We start from the raw sequence: 23670 nt of genomic DNA, 5'->3' as shown, positions 1-23670 counted from the left end.
GGGAGTTATAATCTCGCAAAAGTAGGAAATGTTCAGGGAGTTGATCAATCAGTACAGCCAATACATTCAGGGTACTGCACCATCTGGAGGAAGATATACATTGCAGACAGTTATTTCCTGCATCGTCCTTATTCTGACAGCCACAGCTTCAAGAGGGGTTTGAAGGGGCACACGTTCACTACAGACTGAGTTTAGGACATAAATGCAAACTCCACCTGACACTCAATTATAGTCGCTACGGTTCCTGTAATATCCCTTATAGCCATGGAGTGTAGGGGTCTGCACTGCCGGGAACCATGTTTCCTGGAGGGCAATGCAGACAGCAGGTGTAAAGCTTAACAGCTGCCGTAGCTCAGCCAGGTGGTGAAAAAAACCGTTGCAGTTCCACTGAAGGATGACATCATCGTGAGACTGGGAAGGCATGGAACATTCAATGAGATAGTATACACCTCAGAATCACCTGCTGCCACCAACTTACTGCCTGAGCAGTCTATAACCATTGCATCTGAGGGTCTAGCGAGATCCAAGTCCTCAGCAGACACCAATATATCTACCCAATCCTCAGACGCAGTGCCTGTGGGTGCCACCGCAATTTTCTTGGTCTTAGGGGTTTTCTTTTTGGATTTCTCTTGCTGCTCCTTGTATTTCCCTGGCTGGGAGGACTTCACTGGCTCAGTCTCCGGGACTGAGGATGAGCGTGAAGCCCTACAACCAGATGCTTTTGGGCTCTTCATCCACTGGCGGGTGTCATCTTTCCCATTAGCAGTAGCAGAAACCTGGGGAGGGAGTGACCCAAAGGACCCTTTCCTAGCAAGAGAAGCCAAAGAAGCCTTATGCTTCTCTGGATCAGAAGTGGGGATAGACGTCCCCGATGGTTGAGGGGGGGCGGGGGGGGGGGGGGGGGGGGGTTGCTCCCGAAGTAGGTGGTGCAGGAGCAACTGGGAGGGAAATGCCTCCCGCCCCCCACCATCAATGGGGCAGGTGTAGTCTTCCGGTTCTGAGAGGTGACTGGGGTTGGTGGAGCTGATGGTGCCAGAACTGTTGTAGTGGCGGCGTTAGGACGATGTCATACGTACAGGATGCAGGCGTTCAAATTTTCTCTTAGCCTCAGTGTAGGTCAGTCAGTCCAGGGTCTTGTACTCTGTGATTTTCCTTTCTTTCTGGAGAATCTTGCAGTCTGGAGAGCAAGGCAAATGGGGCTCTCCGCAGTTGACACAGATGTGAGGTGGGGCACATGGAGTACTGGGATGTGATGAACGTCCGCAATCTCGACATGTGATGCTGGAAGTACAGCGGGAAGACATATGGCTGAACTTCCAGCACTTAAAGCACCGCATCGGGGGAGGGGTAAAGGGCTTTACATCACAGTGGTAGACCATCACCTTGATCTTCTCGGGCAATTTATCACCCTCGAAGGCCAAGATGAAGGCCCTGGTGGCAACCTGATTATCCCTCAGACTCCGATGGACACGCAGGATGAAATGTACACCACGCCACTCTAAATTGGTGCGCAGCTCATCGTCAGACTGCAAAAGAAGGTGTGGTGTCACCGCCAGACACCACACTTGCTAGGTGGTAGCCTTTAAATCGGCCGTGGTCAGTTAGTATACGTCGGACCCGCGTGTCGCCACTGTCAGTGATTGCAGACCGAGCGCCGCCACACGGCAGGTCTAGAGAGACGTCCTAGCACTCGCCCCAGTTGTACAGCCGACTTTGCTAGCGATGCTACACTGACAAATACGCTCTCATTTGCCGAGACGATAGTTAGCACAGCCTTCAGCTACGTCATTTGCTACGACCTAGCAAGGCGCCATTACCAGTTTATATTGAGATTGTTATTGATGTATCAACAAGAGCGATGTTCTCCAATTATGGATTAAAGTTAAGTATTACATCAACTTCATACTTTATTTGCAATTCTCAAGACATTGTCCTGTTCCAGACCTCACGCCAGTCTGCGTGAGCTTAAACGCGTGCCTTTCGGCTACCTCCGAGTGGCTTGGCTGTCTTGCCAAGTCACTACAGAAGGTCCCTGTGAAATATGATACCCTGGACCATATTTAAGCTCTTATGGGGCGTGATGGTTACAGAAACATCCCCCAGCTTGTCACAAGCAAGTAATGCCCGTGACTGGGCAGAGGATGCTGTTTCGGTCAAGACTGACCCAAATCTCATTTTGGACAAGCCCTCCACCTCCCCAAACGTGTCCTCTAAATGCTCAACAAAAAACTGAGGCTTCATCGTAATGGAATATTCCCCATCAGCTCTCGAACATACAAGGTAACAGGGCAAAGAAGAGCTGCTGCCATCCTTAGCTTGATGTTCCTCCCATGGTTTGACCAGGGAGGGAAACGATTTTGGGTCATACTTCTGTGCAATGAAATGAGCTTGTGAACGTTTAGAGACTGCTGGTGCTTCACCACCAGCGAGACATCATGGACTACGCTTCATCACATGTCATCCGTCCTGATGCCACCCACTCTGACCAGGGGCCACCCCACAGGCGCCACCCAGCTGCAGCAAAGGCCACCTGGCAGGATGGCCATTGCTGGGAGTCCCGATGCCCCAGGGGGATGGGCATCTACCCCTTGGCATACATGGGGAGTTAACAGCGCAGGCATCAGCAGAGCGATCCCTGTGTGGTCAGGGGGCTACAACCAACAGAATACATGGTGGCCCCACCAAAACGGACTGGCTACTGAGCTGGATATCAGGTGCAAATATGTCCATGGTCATTGTCGACGCAGAAAGCGACACTGCATAGTGCAAGGTGGAAAATGCATCCAGGAAGGTGTCCTCACCTAAGAGATGGAGAATGGGAGGGACTGCAATGCAACGACGAGAAAGTGGGCTGAAGATCTCAATGCATGATGGACACAATGCACCACGTAAGGTGCCTTTCCCCAATTGGCTCACTCTTCGGGAAAATTTTGAAAAATGAAGGTCAAACCCTACAGGGGACCATCACATAAAGGCTGAAACGTGTGAAACTCCTTTTAGTCGCCTCTTATGACCAGCAGGAATACCTCGGGCCTATTCTTTCTGATTTTTCGAAAGCGTGAGTGGCTGGCATTGCCAGAGCTTCACCCTCAATTGCTGGTTGCCATGACTAGACTGGAGTCTAGCCCATAGCCAGAAATTATACGAACCTGTCATGTCAATGTCTGAAGGCTTTTCCCTGGTCATTTCCACAGTGCTTCTCCTCTTGCTACCTGTTACAATAGTTCGCTGTAGCACAGGAATCCCAGATCCTTTCAGCTCGAGGCTTTCCTCTTTCTTACAAAGCAGTTGTCATGTTTGTGGATCTCTGTGGCTTCCATGAACAAGCGACCATGGTAGCTCTTTTCCATAACAATGACTTCTGTGTCGACGGATTTTATTGTGTGGTTGGTATCACGCAGCATGTGCTCTGCCATGGCCAATTTCTCCACCTGCTCCACCCTACAATGCCATTTATGTTCAGTGACCCACAAAATGGATCACCCAGTCATTCCCACACAGATTTTTCCACGTGTAAAGAGTACATGATATATTCCCAACATTGCGAGTGGGTCCAGAGAGACACTTTGATCGCGGTATGTTTGTAATTCATCAGAATGTCAAAAAGTGGCCATGAAAGCCTCAATACTTTTGCAATAGGAAATTTTTTCCCACACAAGCACACCAACAAGATCAGAGAAAGGTATCAAATTCTGCAGACAATTCGACCTAAAAGTAACGTCAAGCTTTTTCAGAAAATTACCACAGAGAATAAAGACCTAGTCTTCTCCTAATAACATTTAGGCACATATCAACTGGATCACGTAGAAATAACCAAACAAAACCATTGAGAAATCATGAACATATTTGTCAGAATGGGACAAGGCACAGACGCTGACATCTTTTTAACAGTAATCAAAGCCAAATTTCAACCAAAACTATCAACACCAAAAATTTAAGAAGTCCACATAATTGACACACAATTTTTGTCAGACAACAGGAATACATTCATTAAACAGATTCACACAAAGACGACGGGACACTGGACTGAGATCAGAGAAGCCATAATAGAACCAGTGAAAGAACAACAACAACAACGAAAAAGAAGAAAACAAAGATGGTGGAACAAGATATGTGACTATGTGATAGAAGATATACACTGCTTGGAAAAAAATGGACCTCCTGCAAATAGAAAAGACGAACACAATCCCTGAGATCAGGAAACAGACACTTAAAAAAAATTAGAACAGAGAAACACAAATGCTACAAATACAATTAAAAGTAATGAATACAAATTTCAGATAGAACAACAATAGTTACTTCTATAAAGTTTTCAAAAAATAAACAACACAGTAAAAGCCAGTGAGATTTCACTTCAAAGATTCGGCAGGCAGACTGATTACCAAATATGAAGACAGATGCGAGTTATTAGCAAAATACTTCAGGAACCTTCTAAACAGCGATGAAAACCCCCCTTCAGAACAATCATCACTGCATCAAGCTGAAAAATACATTGGCCAGTTGAAAAATAGGGAAAGACAGGGTATAAGCTGAAATGTGGAAACAGAGGGAAGCAACCAGCTGAAATCATTCATGAGGTTATTAAAGATTTCTGGGAGGAAGGAAGAATATCAGATGATTGGAAACAAGCCATAACCCATCTACCATATAAGAAGGGAGACATGACAGATAGCAGCCATTGCCGAGTCATGTCTTTACTTCCAGCTACCTATATCTTAACACTTTCAGAAATCCTACAATTCTGTAGACAGACAGACAGTATTTCTAACACTAGAAGAAGCAGATATCAACAAAGCTACCAGACAATTAATTGAACAGACACTTACAGACATGACTTCGAAAAATTTCTGCAAGAAGTTCTGAATCCTTCAGAATTAACTCAGGAGTTTAGCAGGGTGATAAGCTCTCACCAATTCTCTTCAATTTGGTGTGCAGGAAGGATAAACAACTACAAGAGAAAAACATTGAAGGAAACCACCTGGGACAAGGAAGAGGAATATTCGAAGTGAAGTGTCTCACTTGCTGATGCTAATGCACTTAATTTTAAGGAAAAATTAGTTGTAAAGACAATCACATAAAAACGTCATACAATTGCACCCTAAACCCAGACAACAAATATCATAGGAGGAAACACAATACGTGAGCACATGCACACACAGAGAGAAAATACATACAAATCAACATGGAGATATTGGAAGAGTTGATAAGTTCAAATATTTGGGAGAACGGATGCAATCAAATGGATCAGGCAACACCACATGTAAAGAAAGATGAAAAAACAAATGGAATTTGCGTACAATTTCACCCAAAACTGAATAATAAAAGATCAGTGTCATTTCAAACAACAGTAACGGGAAGCACTACACAGATCTGAATGCCTTACACCGAAAAAGACGGGTGAATAAGAATGACTGGAAGAGAAAGAAAGGCCAATACAAAGAAAAATTTTAGGGCCACAAAAGAACAAAAATAATGGGATTAATAAGAGAAATGAATATTTCAACAAACATACAAAAACAATTCCAGACACATTATGGAAGAGGCGATTAAAGTTTTACAGCCATATTCATAGGGTGAATGACAATAGGCTAATGAAGAACATTTTCAGTTTCATTTCAAAGTAAAAAAAACTCAGAGAGAGATGGCTGGAATAGACAAGAAGGCACTTCAGAAGACTTACAATCACAAAAGACACCACACAGGACTGGAAAAATTTCAGGCTACTGATCAACACTGCAAAATCACCCATCCACCGAGAGAAAAAAAAAAAAAAAAAAAAAACCCTAGGAGAGTTATATCAAATGAACAGAGGTACGCCATTAGCCAACACATGAACTTCTGGGAAGATAAAGACTGCACCATAGTTTTACGATCTAAGTGGTCTACAAGTGGTAAAATTTTGTAGACCTAATAATAATAATAATAATAATAATAATAACACTGGAATATTGCTGTAGCCACCAGAAAGATCGCGGGAGACGCACATTGGCACGGCGCGTCAGGGACGGTAGTTGCTCCAAGTAGAGTCCCGTCCACCAGAGGGCACGCGAGAATTCGGACGCGACCTCTGCCGGCATAACAACAACAACAACTCCGGCAGCACGGGCCGGGCCCAGTCAGTTCAGAGCGGGCAGGTCTAGCAGACAGTTCCCGGCCTACACTAGGTGAAGTGCGACGGAAACGTGAATCGTGTTACTACACAATTGGCGATGAGTAGGGTCGTTCTTTCGCGTGTTGCGTCGTTGTTCCGGTTTCGCAGCTTCTCCACGGCATGGAGGATTTGGTGCGGGTTTTGGTTGCGCAGCAGACGGAGCTCATGGCCACCATGAAACAAGTGCTTCCGGCGTTGCTCTCCACGCCGTCTGCTCCGGCGCAGTTCCCTCCTCCCTTTCCCCCGTATGACGAGACGGCGGAGGATTGGGACGCATATGACCATCGCCTTCGGCAGCATTTCCAGAGGCGTTTCATGTTGCCGATGCGGAGGTATGTCGTGCTCTCTTCTTGTCTTGGATATCTCCCTCGCTGTATCACGTTTTGCGGCAGCTAGCGCCGTTGCAGGAACCCTCGTCCTTGTCTTTTGACGCATTGTGTTCCTTGCTGTCTTCATATTATCGCCGCCGCACGCATGTTGTAGCGGCTAGGGTCGAGTTCTATCAATGCAAGAAACAGCCCCATCAGTCTTACCGGGGGGTCTTAGTCGCAAGTGTCATTTTGTCATGGAGCAGTTGCGAGAGTCGTATGCCCACGTTATGGTACGCGACGTCATTGTTTGTTCAGCCCCTGATAGGGAGGTCCGGCAACGGGCCCTGCAGTTAGAAAACCCTTCCCTCGAGGAAGTCCTGTCCATTGCTCAATCGTATGAAGTCTCTCACGCAGCAGGTCAACAGCTGGAAGCGTGGTGCGACGTCGCGGAGGTTCAGGGCGGCACGGCCGCGTCCACTGTGTCCGGGGTAGACAACGTGCGAGGGGTACAATCCGGCCGTTACGGCCGCTCCCGCACGGCGCGTAAACAGAATTCCGGCTGCCGGCCCCTGTTGCCGTCCTGTGCGTCATGCTATATACGTCATGATCGGTCAGAGTGCCCCCAGCGTTGGGCCGTTTGTCACAAATGTAATAAAAAAGGTCACATTGCTAAAGTTTGCCGCTCAGCCTCAAAAGAATCGAAGGAAGCAGGTACAGAGGACATGGACGTTGACATTCAGGAAGTTTCATCGGGCCAGGCTCCCGACGCATCGGCACGCAAACTCTTTATCGAGGTGTCGGTTCGATCGCGCCGGTTACAACTGCAAGTAGATACAGGCGCGGCAGTTTCGTTGTTGAATGCACAAACTTATTCCGACCCTGGATCGCCCCCGTTGGCGCCAGTTTACCGGCGTCTACGCGGTTATGGTAAACAGTTCATTCCCCTGTTGGGTCAATTCACTACCGACGTGACTTACAAATCAGTCACTCGGCCTATTACTTTTATTGTTGTCAGTGATGCGAGCTCCGCTAACCTTTTTGGCCTGGATGCCTTTCAAGCTTTCGGTTTTTCTATCGCTGACACCATAGAGTTGGTCTCCGAAGACGTTCCCTATCAATCATTGGAATCTTTGATCTCAGACTTTCCAGATATTTTTGAGGAGTGCCTGGGACGTGTTTCAGATTTTGAAGCTCACTTAACGTTGACGGCGTCGGCTCGCCCGCGTTTTCTACGCGCGAGGCAGATCCCCTTGGTTCTTCGCCCTCAAGTAAAGGAAGAGCTAGACCGGCTGACAGCCCTAGGGGTCGTTCTTCCCATTTCTTCCAGTGAGTGGGCTTCGCCCCTCGTTATTGTAAGGAAGCCCTCGGGAAAATTACGTCTTTGTGGCGATTTCAAGGCCACCATTAATTCACAATTGGTGGTGGACACCTATCCTTTGCCTCGTGCTGATGAATTGTTCTCCGCCGTGGCGGGAGGCCAATATTTTTCGAAAATTGATCTGTCGGAGGCTTATCATCAGATACCACTTGATGAGGACTCCAAACAGCTGGCGGTCATCGACACTCTGTTTGGCCTTTACCAATACCAGCGGTTGGCCTTTGGAATATCCAGTGTCCCGGCGATATTCCAGCGTTACCTTGAGCATGTCATGTCGACAATCCCTCATTGTATTAATTACCTGGATGACATAATTGTCACAGGCCGCAGCACGAAGGAACACTTGCACAACCTTCGCACCCTCTTTCTCAAATTCAGGTCTGTGGGCTTGCGCTGCAACCTGCATAAGTCAACCTTCTTCCAACCGTCCATTGAGTATGTGGGCTACACCATATCTCGGCGCGGCATCCAGCCACTAGAAAGTTTGGTCCAAGGTATCGTCAACTTTCCTCGGCCCGCTTAGCTGAAAGAGTTACAAGCTTTTTTTTAGGCAAGATAGCCTATTACCACCGGTTCATTCCCAGGGCTTCCACTATAGCCCACCCCCTGTACTGCCTTCTGCACAAGGGTGTTCCTTTTGATTGGTCGCCTGCATGCGAGCGAGCATTCACCTCGTTGAAGGGCCTCCTCACGTCAGCCCCCTGTTTGGCTACTTTTGATCCCCATAAGCCGTTGGTCCTGGCTACCGACGCGTCGCAGTATGGGGTGGGGGCGGTCCTGGCCCATCGCAACGCAGATGGTTCCGAGCAACCACTGGCATTTGCGTCTAAAACGCTTAGTCCCGCGCAGGCCTATTACTCCCAGGTGGAAAAAGAGGCTTTGGCCATTGTCTACGCTGTTACCAATTTTCACCCTTTCTTGTATGGCACGAAGTTTCAGTTAATCACTGACCATAAGCCGTTAATATCGTTATTTGGCCCCGCCTCTCAGATTCCGGATAGGGCGGCCCACAGGCTACAGCGCTGGGCCTTGTTCCTCTCTAAGTACCATTATGACATTCATTTTCGCCCTACAGGACAGCATGCCAACGCCGACGCTCTTTCCCGTCTTCCGGTGGGCCCGGATCCTACGCTCGATCAAGAGGAGATTATGTGTGTTCATTTGGATGTGGCGTCCCACCAAGCGGTTGATGGCTTCCCGATCACTAGTTCTCGAGTCGCCAGGGAAACGGCGGCTGACCCGGTTCTCTGGCAAGTACTTCGCCTCATTCAGCAGGGGTGGTCTTCCCGCCCTCTGGGCCGGGCCTCGGACCCTCTTTGTAATTATTTCATTCTACGAGACCGCCTCTCTGTCTTGGAAGGAGTTCTCCTTCTGGCTACCGATGATACAGCTCCTCGCGTCGTTATTCCTGCAGGTTTACGAAGGGAGGTCCTCACGTTATTACATGCGGGGACACTGGGGTGTTTCCCGTACTAAAACCTTGGCTCGCAGACATGTGTACTGGCCCGGTATTGACAGAGAAATTGAGCACTTGGTGGCCGCCTGTTCCCAGTGTGCAAGCCAACAAGCATCTCCCAGGGCAGCGTTCTCTTCATGGCCGCCAGCAACCCAAGCATGGGAACGTGTTCACATCGATTTTGCGGGACCGTTTCTCAATGGCTTTTGGCTCATTGTCATTGATGCTTATTCCCGATTCCCGTATGTGGTTCGCTGCTCCTCAACTGCTTCAGAAGTCACAATCCAGGCACTAGCAAAAATCTTTTCTGTGGAAGGTCTGCCAATCACCCTGGTCTCGGACAATGGACCGCAGTTTATTTCGCAGACCTTCCAGGATTTTTGTAGGCGCTTCGGTATTCGGCACGTTTGCTCTCCCCCCCTTCCATCCACAATCGAATGGGGAAGCCGAGCGCATGGTGCGCACATTTAAGATGCAGATAAAAAGGAAGTGCACGAATTTCCTGCGGAGGAAGCATTGACGTTTTTCTTGATGGCATACCGGGCCACACCAATGGGAGAACGCAGCCCCGCAGAGCTCCTCCATGGGCGTCAACCTAGGACTCTGCTGCACCTCCTCCAGCCTGGTCCTCGCCAGTCTTCAAAAAACGGAGTGCCTGAATTTCCACTGGGTATGTCAGTCTGGGCCCGTGGGTTTGGTCGCAATCCACGTTGGATTCCGGCGGTGGTCCTGTGCCGACATGGCCGCCGGCTCTATACCTTGCAGGTGGGGGACCGGGTGGTACGTCGTCACCAAAATCAGCTACGTCCACGTTCGGGCACCCACCCTCCGACCTCTCGGACACCGGTTTCCCCATTGCTGGCACCTGTGTTGGTTTCACAGGGGACGTTACCTTCTCTCCCCACTGTGACTCTGCTGCACTGCGATGGTTCTCAGCCTTGGCAGCCTCCAGTAGCTCCAGCACCGGCATCACCATTGTTCAAGATGTCCCAGCGAGAGCCGGCCCCCCTAGCAGGCCCGGTTTCTCAGGAGGCTGGTTCACCTGGGGTCATCCCTTCCCCTTCGTCCCCGCCACTGGGTCTTGCCCCTCCCGAGGTGGAACAGGATCCGGCGTTCGACAGCTTGTCGCCCATTCTGTCCCGGGCTCCGGTTGTGGGACGACGGGGGCCTCTTCATGTGGGTCACTTCCAGCCGTATTCGAAGGTTCCGGCTCTAGGGTTGGCAGATCCCCTCGACTCTGGCCATCCAATGGATGTGGAGGTCATCGCTCCGGCCCAACCCTCCACCTTCCGACGCAGTGGATCACAGTGGCTGCACCCCCCGAAGGAGGAGGAGTGCTGTAGCCACCAGAAAGATCGCGGGAGGCCCACATTGGCACGGCGCGTCACGGACGGTAGTTGCTCCAAGTAGAGTCCCGTCCACCAGAGGGTACGCGAGAATTCGGACGCGACCTGTGCCGGCATAACAACAACAACAACAACTCCGGCAGCATGGGCCAGGCCCAGTCAGTTCACATCGGGCAGGTCTAGCAGACAGTTCCCGGCCTACACTAGGTGAAGTGCGATGGAAACGTGAATCGTATTACTACAAATATCATTCCTATTAATTATATTTTTTAAGTGCCTGGGACTTACTGATTCAAGTTCAACAGTGATTTCATAAACATCAAAATGAGTGGGGAAAAAATTTCTTTTAGAAACCTTCCCTCTAGTTCAAGAAATGCTAAAACTTGCATCTGAAAAATTACATGTTTTATGACAGGAATTTGGAGAAGAAAAAGTAATGAGCTGCTAGTTAGCAAGATACATTCACAAAAAGGCTGCAGTTCTTTATCTTGTGTAGAACGAATATTTATTCTAGAGGTAATTCTGAAACTCCATTTTCTTCCTTTGGTAAACAGCCACTTTATACAACACAATAAATTTTGCAAAAACATGTTACTAACTCACCCTACAATAGTGAGACGGAATCAATAATCACCATAAAACTTCAAAGACCCATACAACGTCTCAAGTTTCCTTCTGGTACACTGGATATGTACAAGAAAAGATGTGCAAATTTCTCATTTCTTGAAATGAGGTATCACTGTATGCACAAGCTGAAATGTGTTTTTTTTCCACAGTCTCTTTCTTATTATGTGCACTTTGGTTTCCAGTGAGATGTGACCTGCTTTCTTCAAATCATAATTATATCGAGACTGATGCATATAGGTTGTTGTTGTTGTTGTCTTCAGTCCTGAGACTGGTTTGATGCAGCTCTCCACGCTACCCTATCCTGTGCAAGTTTCTTCATCTCCCAATACCTACTGCAACCTACATCCTTCTGAATCTGCTGAGTGTATCCATCTCTTGGTCTCCCTCTACGATTTTTACCCACCACGCTGCCTTCCAATGCTAAATTTGTGATCCCTTGATGCCTGAGAACATGTCCTACCAACCGGTCCCTTCTTTTCGTCAAGTTGTGCCACAAACTCCTCTTCTCCCCAATTCTATTCAATACCTCCTCATTAGTTATGTGATCTACCCATCTAATCTTCAGCATTCTTCTGTAGCACCACATTTCGAAAGCTTCTACTCTCTTCCTGTCCAAACTATTTATCGTCCATGTTTCACTTCCATACATGGCTACACTCCATACAAATACTTTCAGAAACGACTTCCTGACACTTAAATCTATACTTGATGTTAACAAATTTCTCTTCAGAAACGCTTTCCTTGCCATTGCCAGTCTACATTTTATATCCTCTCTACTTCAACCATCATCAGTTATTTTGCTTCCCAAATAGCAAAACTCCTTTACTACTTTAAGTGTCTCATTTCCTAATCTAATTGCCTGAGCATCACCCTAGTTAATTCGACTACTTTCCATTATCCTCGTTTCGCTTTTGTTGATGTTCATCTTATATCCTCCTTTCAAGACACTGTCCATTCCGTTCAACTGCTCTTCCATGTCCTTTGCTGTCTCTGACAGAATAACAATGTCATCGGTGAACCTCAACGTTTTTATTTCTTCTCCATGGATTTTAATACCTACTCCAAATTTTTCTTTTGTTTCCTTCACTGCTTGCTCAATATACAGATTGAATAACATTGGGGAGAGGCTACAGCCCTGTCTCACTCCCTTCCCAACCACTGCTTCACTTTCATGCCCCTCGACTCTTATAACTGCCATCTGGTTTCTGTACAAATTGTAAATAGCCCTTCGCTTCCTGTATTTTACCCCTGCCACCTTCAGAATTCGAAAGAGAGTATTCCAGTCAACATTGTCAAAAGCTTTCTCTAAGTCTACAAATGGTAGAAATGTAGGTTTTCCTTTCCTTAATCTTTCTTCTAAGATAAGTCATAGGGTCAGTATTGCCTCACGTGTTCCAACATTTCTACGGACTCCAAACTGATCTTCGCTGAGGTCGGCTTCTACCAGTTTTTCCATTCGTCCGTAAATAATTCGTGTTAGTATTTTGCAGGCATGACTTATTGAACTGATAGTTTGGTAATTTTCACATCTGTCAACACCTGCTTTCTTTGGGATTGGAATTATTATATTCTTCTTGAAGTCTGGGGGTACTTCGCCTGTCTCTTACATCTTGCTCAACATATGATAAGAGTTTGTCAGGACTGGCTGTCCCAAGGCCGTCAGTAGTTCTAATGGAATGTTGTCTACTCTCGGGGCCTTGTATCGGCTCAGGTCTTTCAGTGCTCTGTCAAACTCTTCATGCAGTATCATATTTCCCATTTCATCTTCATCTACATTCTCTTCCATTTCTATAATATTGTCCTCAAGGACATCGCCCTTGTATAGACCCTCTATATACTCCTTCCACCTTTCTGCTTTCCCTTCTTTGGTTAGGACTGGGTTTCCATCTGAGCTCTTGATATTCGTACAAGTGGTTCTCCTTTCTCCAAAGGTTTCTTTAATTTTCCTGTAGGTAGTATCTATCTTACCCCTAGTGAGATAAGCCTCTACATCCTTACATCTGTCCTCTAGCCATCCCTGCTTAGCCATTTTGCACTTTCTGTCGATCTCATTTTTGAGACGTTTGTATTCCTTTTCGCCTGTCTCATTTACTGCATTTTTATATTTTCTCCTTTCATCAATTAACTTCAATATTTCTTCTGTTACCCAAGGATTTCTACTAGCCCTCATCTTTTTACCTACTTGATCCTCTGCTGCCTTCACTACTTCATCCCTCATATAGGTAATGATATTTAATGTTAGTTATTACAAAGTATGTGAAAGAATACAAAACAATTGAGTTGCCATTCTTACCTTGAATAAATTTTGTTTTGATTCCTGGACCCATGACAATGTTCTTGGGAAGAGGACAAGAATCAACAGTCAGTATGTGATTTATTTTATATTTTTCCAGAGCTTCTAAATCAGTTGCTGCTGTAAGGTTTCCTGAGGGAGGAGATCATCACATGGTATAAATAGTACTTTCAGTAATTCATATATAAAGACATGTAAAATATCATTTTAAAATATCTGAATGATAGTTCTTACTTACTTATTATACTTATCTAGTACAGACCCAAAAGTATTATTAGAAAAAAAAACAGCATAAACATTCCAAATTATGTATGCAAGCAATGGTTACTAACATCAAATGTACAAAAATGTAGACTTGTACACTTCACTCAACTAAAAATGCAGTAGCAATTCACAACAGTATTAATGGCTCACAAATGTGCTCACAGGGTGCAAATATGTATATGAGCAGAAACACGATAAGGAATGATTGAAAATTTAGTTGCATGTCACTGACTCTTCAGTACTTGAGGACATTGCAGCCTATTCATGAGAAAAGATTGTTTGAAAAATCCTAGTCAAGATCCGTTTGGAATATCTACATCTACAACTATATTCCGCAGATCACTGTAAATTTTATGGCAAAGGATACTTCCCACTGTACCATACATTAAGGTTTCCTCTTGGTCCATTAGCATACTGCGAATAGGAAGAATGGCTGCTGCCTCTGTGCATGGTGCAATAGATCTAATCCTGTTTTTGCAGTCACTATGGGAGTGTTGCTTCCTTATGTTTGAGCTCATTAACTCAAGAGTTATTGGATGGTACTTCTGTGGATCATTTCTGGTACTATTCTTGTAGACAGGTGTGACCAGTGTTTTCTTCCAACCATCTGATAGTTTTTTTATTTTTTATTTATTTTTTATTTTTTTTGCTATGATTAATCATACAAATGATCCACAAAACATGTAGCTAAATCTATGGTATATTATGATTAAAAAAGGGGCTATAGCACAGTCAGCAAGAGAGAATCCTTGACAGCTGTCAATGTTGTTGCTACCTTTAAACTGTGAAGTTCAAATGGCTACAGATGAAAACAAGTCATCCATTCAGTTGTGACTACACTGAGACATTGCCATAGACACATACATTAGGTGACTGGTTGACATAGATGTGCAAAGTAGATGCACCAAGACTATCGCAACTACCCGGGATCTTCTTTCACTGACTCTACTACAATACCTTAAAGTGTTTATTAATGATTCTGTCAACAGTCATAGTATTTATATTAGGCAACTAGTTTCAAACTTTACAGGTTCTTCTTCAAGCCTGTTCTAACTGGGCTGCACGGACAGTGCTGATCTTAATAATAAACAGCAAAGTGGCATTCTGCAAACATTTATAAAGCATGTGTTGCCAGTCCGATTTTTATTATTACGATCTGGCACAGTCAGTGCAGCTTCCATAGGACAGGCATGAAAATGAACATGTAAGGTTTGAAACTAGTTGCCTAATATAAATACTGTGACTGTTGACAGAGCTGTTAATAAACACTTTAAGGAATTTAATAAAGTTGCTGGTTCCCTGTCAACAAAATGCTGAAACTGAAGTATCTGCTACATTATGCTAGAAACTCAGCCTGGCTCCACACAGGGGGCACTAAGTATCTCCAGCTGGAATTCCTTGTGGACTAGTCTACCTGTTAGTAAAATTGTATCAAAATCCCTACAGCACTTCCTGAGATTAGTCTTCACACTGACAGAAAAATGAGGCAATGGACTTTAATTTATAATTTGTATAGAAGTTATCTGTTGCAAATTGTGTATGATTAAAAGCACAATAGGGGCCAACCAAATGCAGCTGTTAAACACATATTCGGGAGGATGGAGTTTGCTCTATCCGACTATCTCCGTTAAATTTTCCTAAATCATTCAAGAAAATGCTGGAATGATTCCTTGAACCACTGTCAACCATCTGTTCTACCCTCTCAAAACATCTGTGTGTAAGTACATCAAAGTTATTTCTTTTCATTGTATTATGATGACAAATCACATAACTGAGAGACAATCCCTGCATGATTAAATAAATAAATATTACCCAAAATTCTGGAATCTTAAGTTTTGAAGCAAATACCGGGTGGTTATAATTAAACTTTCCCCATTTTACATGTTACAACATGGAAACTAATTACCACACAAGTACCAAACTTGGTAACATTAATGACAAGGACAAACGGAAGAGAAATACTGCAGAATCAATTCAATTGAAACACTTTTAATGTGCTGCTACAATATAGCATACCATTACACACCAGGGCCATTACTGCTACAAAAGGGGCTCAATATGGTGCGCATCAGTGTCCAGAAGAGTCTGAAAGCACAGGATTGCATTTTGCATAGCAGAAGGAAGCATATCCGTAGGTATGCTGGCTACCTCTCTTGATTTGCTGCACTTCAGATCAGCACGTGTGAATGTTCCCCCGATAAACCCTGTCCTTCAGGTAGCCCCACTACCAGAAATCACAGGGAGTGGGATCAGGTGATCATGCCAGCCAAGCATTTGGAAATTATCAGCTAATAATTTGATCATCTCCAAATGTATGTTGGATAAGAAGGTGAACTTCACAAGAAATGTGTGGTGGGCACCATCTTGCATGAAAATTGTTGAGTTCAATGTGTCTCTCTCTGGTTGGGTAGGAATGACACGCTGGCGAAACATATCACAGTAGCGCTGGCCAGTCACACTGTACGTCTTTGGTCCTCGGGTGCCCATACAGTGACACGTTCACCACAAAGAGGAGCTTCATGCACAGTGACTGGATGTGAAGATCCCCACACTCAGCAATTCTGTGTGTTCATCTCACCCGTCAGAGAAAAATGAGCTACATCTTTCCCATAGGATGGTCCAGCGCCAACCCTCAACAACTTCAATCCTTGCGAGAAAGTGGAGGGCGAAGTCAACATGTCATCATGTGTCCTGTGGTGCAAACTATTGTATGATATAGATCTTGTATATATACCATTTGAGAATGGTTTGAAGCACTTTCTGTACAGTGGACCATGGGACGTTCAACTGTTGTGACACGGCATGTGCACTGTCTGACAATCAGGAATTGTGTATAACATTGTCTGCCATAGGAACAGCAATTCCATCAATCACCTGTGGTGCAACTGGTTGTTAGCCTCTTTCCAGAGCGACATCCATTTCTCCAGTTGATCCGAACTACTACTTCATGCTCAGCACAGCAGATGGAGACTGATGGCCCTTCCATAATCCTTTCACACTGCTATATTCTCAAAGTGAGGCTGCAGCATTACTGTTGTTTTGATGTTAGAGATTCACCAATAATGACCTGCTCCTTCTGTCCAAGCTTATGTTGACACGTCAACACATGCAGTGCAACTGGTCAGGTATGTGAGACTATGAATCACAATGACTTATGATGACACACCTGGTGGCCATTGTTGTAGCTGGATGGAGGCGCCATGATGCATAGAAATCATGCACCCCATACTCTGAACATTAGTTTAATCACATTTGGTACTCATATGGTAATTAGTTTCTGTGTTATAACATGTTAAATAGGGAAATTTTAATTATAACTGCCCAATATATTGCTGAACATGGTGTGTAAGCAAACACGGAATATAAAATGTATACATGAAATAGCTGAATCCATGGACTCATTTTACGTTCCACTGTTGAAAGATTTCAACAGATGAGGTGAAGATTTCAACAGATAAGGTGAACAATATTGAATAGAAATCACTTTAAGAATAACATTAATTGTCCCATGGAAATTTCAAGAACTGATTTTTCAGAGGGAATATATGGTCAAACTAGTCTGTAAAATTTTATTGGATGACATCATAAAACAAAGAACAGAAGACACAAACAAAACTTCCTGATCGTATGCAATGTCATCTCCAGTGGACACAACACACTTTCGACAACATTATAAACTGAAAACCATCAACAAGGTTTCTAATCCAAGCACTGATGTCACAAGCCTTTGGGTGCATGTCAAAATACAATACAGACAGCTATATACTATGACTGTGTTGGGTGTTTACCCTTCTTTTGATCTGACCGGTACCACCAAATCTCATCACGTGTTTTGACGTTTGCAGAAAATATGGATCTGTCATATACATAAATGAAATCTAGTATTTTTTTCTTCCCATGATGCTTTCTGTTGATCAGTCAATTTGAGTGGCATAAACTGGGAATGGGTCATCTATTTATTCAAATATTTGTGAATTATAGTGGCCAAAATCTGCAGGAATGATTCCGAAACCAGTGGAACAGGCCAACCGACCGAGGGTGTCACAGTGAGTCGCCGGAAAGTAAACAGGTGGACAACAACTAGAGAAAGAAAAACAATAGAGACAGCACAGAAGAGTTAGTCCAGTGAATAAACCAAGATCAAAACATGAGACATAGTGAATTCAGAATCAAGACAACAATGTGTAGCGAGAGCAATACAATAGCACAGAGAAAGCGCGACAGACTGACTGACCAGCTACACAGCTGGCTTTTAAAGGGCAGCTGTGAGCATTGATGGGTCGGCAAGATGGGCATGTCTGCACAGTCAGTGCTGCACCAGTGTTCACAGATTAGAGCAGTACTGTCTAGTGTGGTCGTCATCGAGATCCCTGTCTTCCACAGACTTTGAAACTCACTGAGCCAGGATACCAGATGAATGACAGCTAATAACAATGTCCTTGCTAATCCCCCATTGATGTGATATTGATCTCAAGAGGTAGTAGCTAAAGTTGTACCACTACCTGTTGTACTTGTTTGCACTTGTGCATCACTGACAGTTTCCTTTCTGGAAGAGTCTGAATCAGCTTAAGTACATTTACACTTCCAGCATTCATTTTGTAAACTTTTACTAGTAATGAATGTGCCCAAATCAATTTCAGTTCTCCTTGACATACATCTCTGTGCACATACATGCATGAATTATTAACACACACTGACATTTCATTGTAGGTCAGTTCACTAAATATTTTAGATGCACCTCATTTAAACAACACTCACCTACATTTAACTGATTTACAAGCCAAGACAGTAACAGTAATTGTAGGATATAAAGCAGACACACAAGCAATCACTCTTCACATGTTCCTTCTGCAAATGTAGTGAGAGAAATGCATCAGGTACAGTAGAGCATTAAGTACCAGTACTCACAGCCATACATTTAAATGTATAGCGTAGATATGGATACAGCAGTGCACATCTCTGTTGGAATGGTGTGACTCATTCTTTGCATCAGAGTGATAGCCACCATGTGACATCACATTGGTCTTTTAAAAAATTCAGTTCCCATGCCATCCACGAGTGTCTGGACAGTAACTCTGACATCACTTATAGCCTTTACATACAACCAGAATTTCTTTGGGTTTTGTGACAGATTTTTTGATATGATGTTGATATGACTATCACTGAAAGTTTCACACATAACCCATTTGCCAGTTAAATGTGTTTCATTCAGCACCTCTTTACCTATAGCCCTTTGCTTTCTTTTATATCTACAAGGCAATAGTTACTCTTTCTTTATAAGTTCGTTTACAGAGACTGTACTCTATGGAGGGTCCCTTCCAATATGAATTGTTCTACTAGGTACAAGGCTATGAAGTGTAAGGTGAAATACTCATTTAAACTTGAGCCACATGTCCTCTAAGGTAAATGTTTTGAATTCCTCTTTCAGATATGACACTACTGCCTCTCTGCTTCAATTACTAAACATGTAAATTCTTCTACTTGTTTTAGCTACCCTAAAAATGTCAACTATTGTAAAGTAAAGTGTGTATCTCTTTCTAGGTGACAACTGTAATGAGGGTAGGATGTGTCAGTCATTATAAAGTAAATGTCCATCTCCTTCAGGGAAGTGATTTGAAATCAGAATTGGAAGTGTCTTTCATTGTAAAGTAATTATGTATTGCTTCCAGGTAACTAGAATTATAGTCATGGTAGGCAATAAATAACTGTCTAAAAGAAATGTAATCATTCATGCTAAAGTAATACAATAGACTAAAACTTACATAAAAATTTGTCGTCACAGAGCACAGTACCCATAAATTTTTCCTCAGTGGAGGGACGTGTCCCATATGGGGTCAATGCAACCCCTGCGAGCAAGAGTGGTAGCCATTGTGACTGATTCTGCTTGCTGAATACGAAGACACGCAAGTGAAAGGGCATTGACTGGGTGTAGCCCAATGTGAGATATGGCCGCCACAAGGGATGTAAGGTGGTGGCACATCACCCAAGAGAGTTCAGTTAATCATGGAACAGTAAGTCAGAGGACCCCTGTGTAGGTTGGGCCTGGACTCCGAATCTGCCTTGGCTCTGTTGTTTGATATTTGCTGTGTGTACCTTCCTCCAGCAGGTACTTTGTAGACTGTCTGGAGTGGACTACTGTACTTTCAAGTGTTCATTCAGGCAAGCACTAAAGTTGTTAATAAAGTGTTGCATTCCTCTTCTGTTTGTATTTTCTTGGCAGAGTGCCATAATTCCTCAAAATATTCTATTACCCAACACCATAAATAGCTAATTAAATAGACCTCCCTCTGAATACTGTCAACAAGTTCCTATATCATTTGCTGGATGCGAAAAGATGTGGAGCACAAATGAATGAAATTCAACAGCATTATACAAAATGACCACCCCCAAGAACCATGGACCTTGCCGTTGGTGGGGAGGCTTGTGTGCCTCAGTGATACAGATGGCCATACCATAGGTGCAACCACAGTGGAGGGGTATCTGTTGAGAGGCCAGACAAATGTGTGGTTCCTGAAGAGGAGCACCAGACTTTTCAGTAGCTGCAGGGGCAACAGTCGGGATGATTGACTGACCTGGCCTTGCAACACTAACCAAAACGGCCTTGCTGTGCTGGTACTGCGAACGGCTGAAAGCAAGGGGAAACTACAGTCGTAATTTTTCCCGAGGGCATGCAGCTTTACTGTATGGTTAAATGATGATGGCGTCTTCTTGGGTAAAATATTCCGGAGGTAAAATATTCCCCCATTCGGATCTCCGGGCAGGGACTACTCTAGACGACGTCGCTATCAGAAGAAAGAAAACGGGCATTCTGCGGATCGGAGCGTGGAATGTCAGATCCCTTAATCGGGCAGGAAGGTTTGAAAACTTAAAAAGGGAAATGGATAAAAAAAAAAAAAAATGGTTCAAATGGCTCTGAGCACTATGGGGCTCAACTGCTGAGGTCATTAGTCACCTTGAACTTAGAACTAAGGACATCACAAACATCCATGCCCGAGGCAGGATTCGAACCTGCGACCGTGGCGGTCTTGCGGTTCCAGACTGCAGCGCCTTTAACCGCACGGCCACTTCGGCCGGCGGAAATGGATAGGTTGAAGTTAGATACAGTGGGAATTAGTGAAGTTTGGTGGCAGGAGAAACAAGACTTCTGGTCAGGTGAATACAGGGTTATAAATACAAAATCAAATATGGGTAATGCAGGAGTAGGTTTAATAATGAATAAAAAAATTGGAGTGCGGGTAAGCTACTACCAACAGCACAGTGAACGCATTATTGTGGCCACGGTAGACACGAAGCCCATGCCTACTACAGTAATACAAGTTTATATGCCAACTAGCTCTGCAGATGATGAAGAAATTGATGAAATGTATGATGAGATAAAAGAAATTATTCAGGTAGTGAAGGGAGACGAAAATTTAATAGTCATGGGTGACTGGAATTCGAGAGTAGGAAAAGGAAGAGAAGGAAACATAGTGGGTGAATATGGATTGGGGGAGAGAAATGAAAGAGGAAGCTGTCTGGTAGAATTTTGCACAGAGCATAACTTAATCATAGCTAACACTTGGTTCAAGAATCATAAAAGAAGGTTGTATACATGGAAGAATCCTGGAGATACTAGAAGGTATCAGATAGATTATATAATGGTAAGACAGAGATTTAGGAACCAGATTTTAAACTGTAAGACATTTCCAGGGGCAGATGTGGACTCTGACCACAATCTATTGGTTGCGAACTGTAGATTAAAACTGAAGAAACTGCAAAAAGGTGGGAATTTAAGGAGATGGGACCTGGATAAACTGACTAAACCAGAGGTTGTACAGAGTTTCAGGGAGAGTATAAGGGAACAATTGACAGGAATGGGGGAAAGAAGAATGGGTAGCTCTGAGGGATGAAGTAGTGAAGGCAGTAGAGGATCAAGTAGGTAAAAATACGAGGGCTAGTAGAAATCCTTGGGTAACAGAAGAAATATTGAATTTAATTGATGAAAGGAGAAAATATAAAAACGCAGTAAATGAAGCAGGCAAAAGGGAATACAAACGTCTCAAAAATGAGATTGACGGGAAGTGCAAAATGGCTAAGCAGGGATGGCTAGAGGACAAATGTAAGGATGTAGAGGCTTATCTCACTGGGGGTAAGATAGATACTACCTACGGGAAAATTAAAGAAACCTTTGGAGAAAGGAGAACCACTTGTACGAATATCAAGAGCTCAGATGGAAACCCAGTCCTAACCAAAGAAGGGAAAGCAGAAAGGTGGAAGGAGTATATAGAGGGTCTATACAAGGGCGATGTACTTGAGGACAATATTATAGAAATGGAAGAGAATGTAGATGAAGATGAAATGGGAGATATGATACTGTGTGAAAAGTTTGACAGAGCACTGAAAGACCTGAGTGGAAACAAGGCCCCAGGAGTAGATAACATTCCATTAGAACTACTGACGGCCTTGGGACAGCCAGTCCTGACAAAACTCTACCATCTGGTGAGGAAGATGTATGAGACAGGCGAAATACCCTCAGACTTCAAGAAGAATATAATAATTCCAATCCCAAAGAAAGCAGGTGTTGACAGATGTGAAAATTACCGAACTATCAGTTTAATAAGTCACAGCTGCAAAATACTAATGCGAATTCTTTACAGACGAATGGAAAAACTGGTAGAAGCCGACCTCAGCGAAGATCAGTTTGGATTCGATAGAAATGTTGGAACACGTGAGGCAATACTGACCCTATGACTTATCTTAGAAAATAGATTAAGAAAAGAAAAACCTATGTTTCTAGCACTTGCAGACTTAGAGAAATCTTTTGCCAATGTTGACTGGAATACTCTCTTTCAAATTCTAAAGGTGGCAGGGGTAAAATACAGGGAGCAAAAGGCTATTTACAATTTGTACAGAAACCAGATGGCAGTTATAAGAGTCGAGGGGCATGAAAGTGAAGCAGTGGTTGGGAAGGGAGTGAGACAGGGTTGTAGCCTCTCCCCAATATTATTCAATCTGTATATTGAGCAAGCAGTAAAGGAAACAAAAGAAAAATTCGGAGTAGGTATTAAAGTCCATGGAGAAGAAATAAAAACGTTGAGGTTCGCCGATGACATTGTAATTCTGTCAGAGACAGCAAAGGACTTGGAAGAGCAGCTGAACGGAATGGACAGTGTCTTGAAAGGAGGATATAAGATGAACATCAACAAAAGCAAAACGAGTATAATGGAATGTAGTCGAATTAAGTCGGGTGATGCTGAGGGAATTAGATTAGGAAATGAGACGCTGAAAGTAGTAAAGGAGTTTTGCTATTTGGGGAGCAAAATAACTGATGATGGTCGAAGTAGAGAGGATATAAATTGTAGACTGGCAATGGCAAGGAAAGCGTTTCTGAAGAAGAGAAATTTGTTAACATCGAGTATAGATTTGAGTGTCAGGAAGTCGTTTCTGAAAGTATTTGTACGGAGTGTAGCCACGTATGGAAGTGAAACATGGATGATAAATAGTTTGGACAAGAGGAGAATAGAAGTTTTCAAAATGTGGTGCTACAGAAGAATGCTGAAGATTAGATGGGTAGATCACATAACTAATGAGGAGGTATTGAATAGAATTGGGGAGAAGAGGAGTTTGTGGCACAACTTGACGAGAAGAAGGGACCGGTTGGTAGGACATGTTCTCAGGCATCAAGGGATCACAAATTTAGCATTGGAGGGCAGAGTGGAGGGTAAAAATCGTAGAGGGAGACCAAGAGATGAATACACTCAGCAGATTCAGAAGGATGTAGGTTGCAGTAAGTACTGGGAGATGAAGAAGCTTGCACAGGATAGAGTAGCATCGAGAGCTGCATCAAATCAATCTCAGGACTGAA

The 23670-nt window shown here is 44.1% G+C and overlaps 1 protein-coding gene across 1 annotated transcript in view; it reads right to left on the bottom strand.

Moving 5' to 3' along the window:
- Positions 1-23670, bottom strand: part of LOC124722986 (dual specificity protein phosphatase MPK-4) — a 136680-nt gene that overhangs the window by 100034 nt on the left and 12976 nt on the right. The window contains exon 3 of the mRNA XM_047248155.1: positions 13563-13694. Within this exon, the coding sequence (XP_047104111.1) occupies positions 13563-13694 (132 nt within the window). The remainder of the gene's footprint in view (positions 1-13562; positions 13695-23670) is intronic.

Source organism: Schistocerca piceifrons, chromosome X (genome assembly GCF_021461385.2).
Source record: "Schistocerca piceifrons isolate TAMUIC-IGC-003096 chromosome X, iqSchPice1.1, whole genome shotgun sequence".
Lineage (NCBI taxonomy): Eukaryota > Metazoa > Arthropoda > Insecta > Orthoptera > Acrididae > Schistocerca > Schistocerca piceifrons.
This window is presented reverse-complemented; position numbering and strand designations above follow the sequence as displayed.